Here is a 2,390-nt window from a genome sequence, read left to right on the forward strand (position 1 = left end):
GAAATATATTTATGTTTGTGGTTGTAATGTGACAAAATATGGAAAAGTTCAAGGGGTATGAATACTTTTGCAAACCACTGTAAGGCTATGTTTCCTGCCCCACATACCAGGAAGAGTTCATTCATAAATGACATTGCAAAGTAAAAAGAAGAACTTCACGAGTTCTGAGATTGAAGTCCTGCTCTCAGAGATCCAGAAAAGAAAATCTGTCATTTTTAGCAGCGTCAGCTGTGGAATTAAAGGAATGAAATTAAACTTCAATTAATGCATAATTTAAGTTGGTTTGTAGTTTGAGATCTTCATATTAAAATTGTTGTGTTATACAACAGCATTAACAGCCAATTTAATTGAATTTTATGGAGTGTGATTTATTTTCAACTCAAAATGTCAACAGTGAGGTCTTTTTTGGGAAATGAGAACATTTTCCCAGTCCTCACTTTTTTTAATTTATTTTATTTTATTTTATTGCAGTTCCACTGCACTCTACTAGTTTCAGAAGTATATGGTGTGAATTAAGTTTTGGTTAGGCATAAATGAAAGTCAATACAACACCCTCAGTTTGATGGAAGTACAAGGATGTAGGTGTGTAACATTAGCATTTTTTTCTAACATGGGCTAATGTTCAAAACGGTAACTTTCACTGTAATGTTCCCTGTTCCAACCTGACTCACTGCAGGGCGGAGCTGTGACATAAGCATGCACCAAACTGTACTGTTGTAACCAACAGGACAATTCAACTGCAGTAGCCACCATTCAACCCATAGAGAGCAGCACCAGGACGGTTTAAGAGAAAATGTTGCAGAATTAAACAGATTTATCTTAAATTTGATTTTGGGTTTAAGTTACTCTTTAAATACCTAACAACTGTCTGTTTTCAGGTAATCGATGCATCACAAAATATTGAGGATGTTCATGACAACATCAAAAGCCACAGCCTTAAAGCCATCAACACAGCAGAGAGAACACCACTGGGAGAGCTGTGGAAGTCAGTCAGCTAAGAAATGTACAAATAATGTACACAGTTCGCTAACTGACTGTTTATACATCCAGTATGAGAGATCACACACAGAGTTGTCAAAGAATCCGTTTTTATTTTTTGTTTTGAAACTGCATTTCTATTATTTCTAAGTTTTTGATTAAATAAATAATTTTCAACTAGTGTACATGTTTTAAACTCTGCAAGGTTACTTTGCATTATGACTAATACAACTTGCCTGCAGATTTGACTTTGTTTCTTTACAGGCTGTTAGACTTCAGTTATTATTATTAGTGACAAACTGTGTTAAGCCATCGGCGCCATGAACCATATTTAGTCTATTGAACATAAAACCATTATGGCAACTTTACTTACAGGGGTCGGGGAAAGGCACCATATCACTTCAGCATAAACATTGAAAGTGTTAAGACTCAAATGGAAAAACAAAAAAAAGTGTGAAGATGTGCATACAGAATTGATCCTGAGCTGCTGCTACAGCGTCCATTGGGCAAGTCTCCATGTTGGGATACGAAGAGCAATCAGAGGCTGATGAGAAGAATGATGTGAAACACAGACTGCCCCACTGAGCCGGACTGGCTGAAGAAGCCTCCAATAAATGTTCGTCCTCTCGGGGTTTCCTTTCTGATTCAGAGAAGAGATGGAGAGTTTTCCGCTCGCTGCTGAGAACCGCAAATCATAGTTCATGACATTCTTCACAAGGACAGGATCTCAAACTCCTCGTCTTCTGAATCGAAGAACCGTTCCAGTCTGTCTGAGTCTGAGAAATCTGCAACCGAAGTTGAAAATAAGCAAAATTTAGTTTCATGAACAGGATTTATATAATGTTTTAAAATAAAGGTGCTCTTTATTTACCAGGAGTAAGGTTAAGTGCATCAACGCTGACCATGTGGGCGGGTTGACTGTCGACCAATTCAAACATGGGCAGCCCTCCTTTCTTGCAGGTCAGCTACAAACATTTTAACACGTTTAAATAATTATTAAAAAAATGTTGCTTTGTTCAGACGACGGATCAGAACAGTGCAGAGAAACTTACTCTTCTTATGCGCATGCACCAGTCGTCAAACTCATCTTCTGTTCTGCAGAAAAAACCCTGCAGGAGCCAAGAACATCAGTTACACTTCAGCTTTTCTGCTTTCTCTCCAACAGTTTGGAGTTCTGTGTGAAAGTTAAAACTGAGGGCTTCGCAAAACTGAAGAGGGTGTCGAAACGATGCCCCTCTAACTAAAAGTCTGGCCCAAGACCAAAATGAGGAGGAAAAAAACGGTCAGAAAACAGCTCTAAAATTTAAATTCAATCACTATTGTTGATTTCTAGTTACCTGATTATTTATAACATTCATTATTTACAAAAGTAAACGACAAGAAACCTAAGCATCCAGGGGTCAGTATACACA

The 2,390-nt window shown here is 37.7% G+C and overlaps 2 protein-coding genes across 3 annotated transcripts in view; one reads left to right on the forward strand and one right to left on the reverse strand.

Annotated features, from left to right (window-relative positions):
• dtymk (deoxythymidylate kinase (thymidylate kinase)) overlaps positions 1-1,159 on the forward strand; it is a 16,542-nt gene extending 15,383 nt beyond the window's left edge. The window contains exon 5 of the mRNA XM_014028018.1: positions 879-1,159. Coding sequence (XP_013883472.1) covers positions 879-998 — 120 coding nt within the window. The 3' untranslated portion in view covers positions 999-1,159. The remainder of the gene's footprint in view (positions 1-878) is intronic.
• Positions 1,093-2,390, reverse strand: part of atg4b (autophagy related 4B, cysteine peptidase) — a 19,562-nt gene continuing 18,264 nt past the window's right edge. For both annotated transcript variants that reach the window (XM_014028017.1, XM_014028016.1), the window contains exons 11-13: positions 2,031-2,087; positions 1,850-1,943; positions 1,093-1,763 (exon numbers count right to left, since the gene is read on the reverse strand). In XM_014028017.1, the coding sequence (XP_013883471.1) occupies positions 1,690-1,763; positions 1,850-1,943; positions 2,031-2,087 (225 nt within the window). In that variant the 3' untranslated portion in view covers positions 1,093-1,689. The remainder of the gene's footprint in view (positions 1,764-1,849; positions 1,944-2,030; positions 2,088-2,390) is intronic.

This window comes from Austrofundulus limnaeus, unplaced genomic scaffold, assembly GCF_001266775.1.
Source record: "Austrofundulus limnaeus strain Quisiro unplaced genomic scaffold, Austrofundulus_limnaeus-1.0 Scaffold710, whole genome shotgun sequence".
Lineage (NCBI taxonomy): Eukaryota > Metazoa > Chordata > Actinopteri > Cyprinodontiformes > Rivulidae > Austrofundulus > Austrofundulus limnaeus.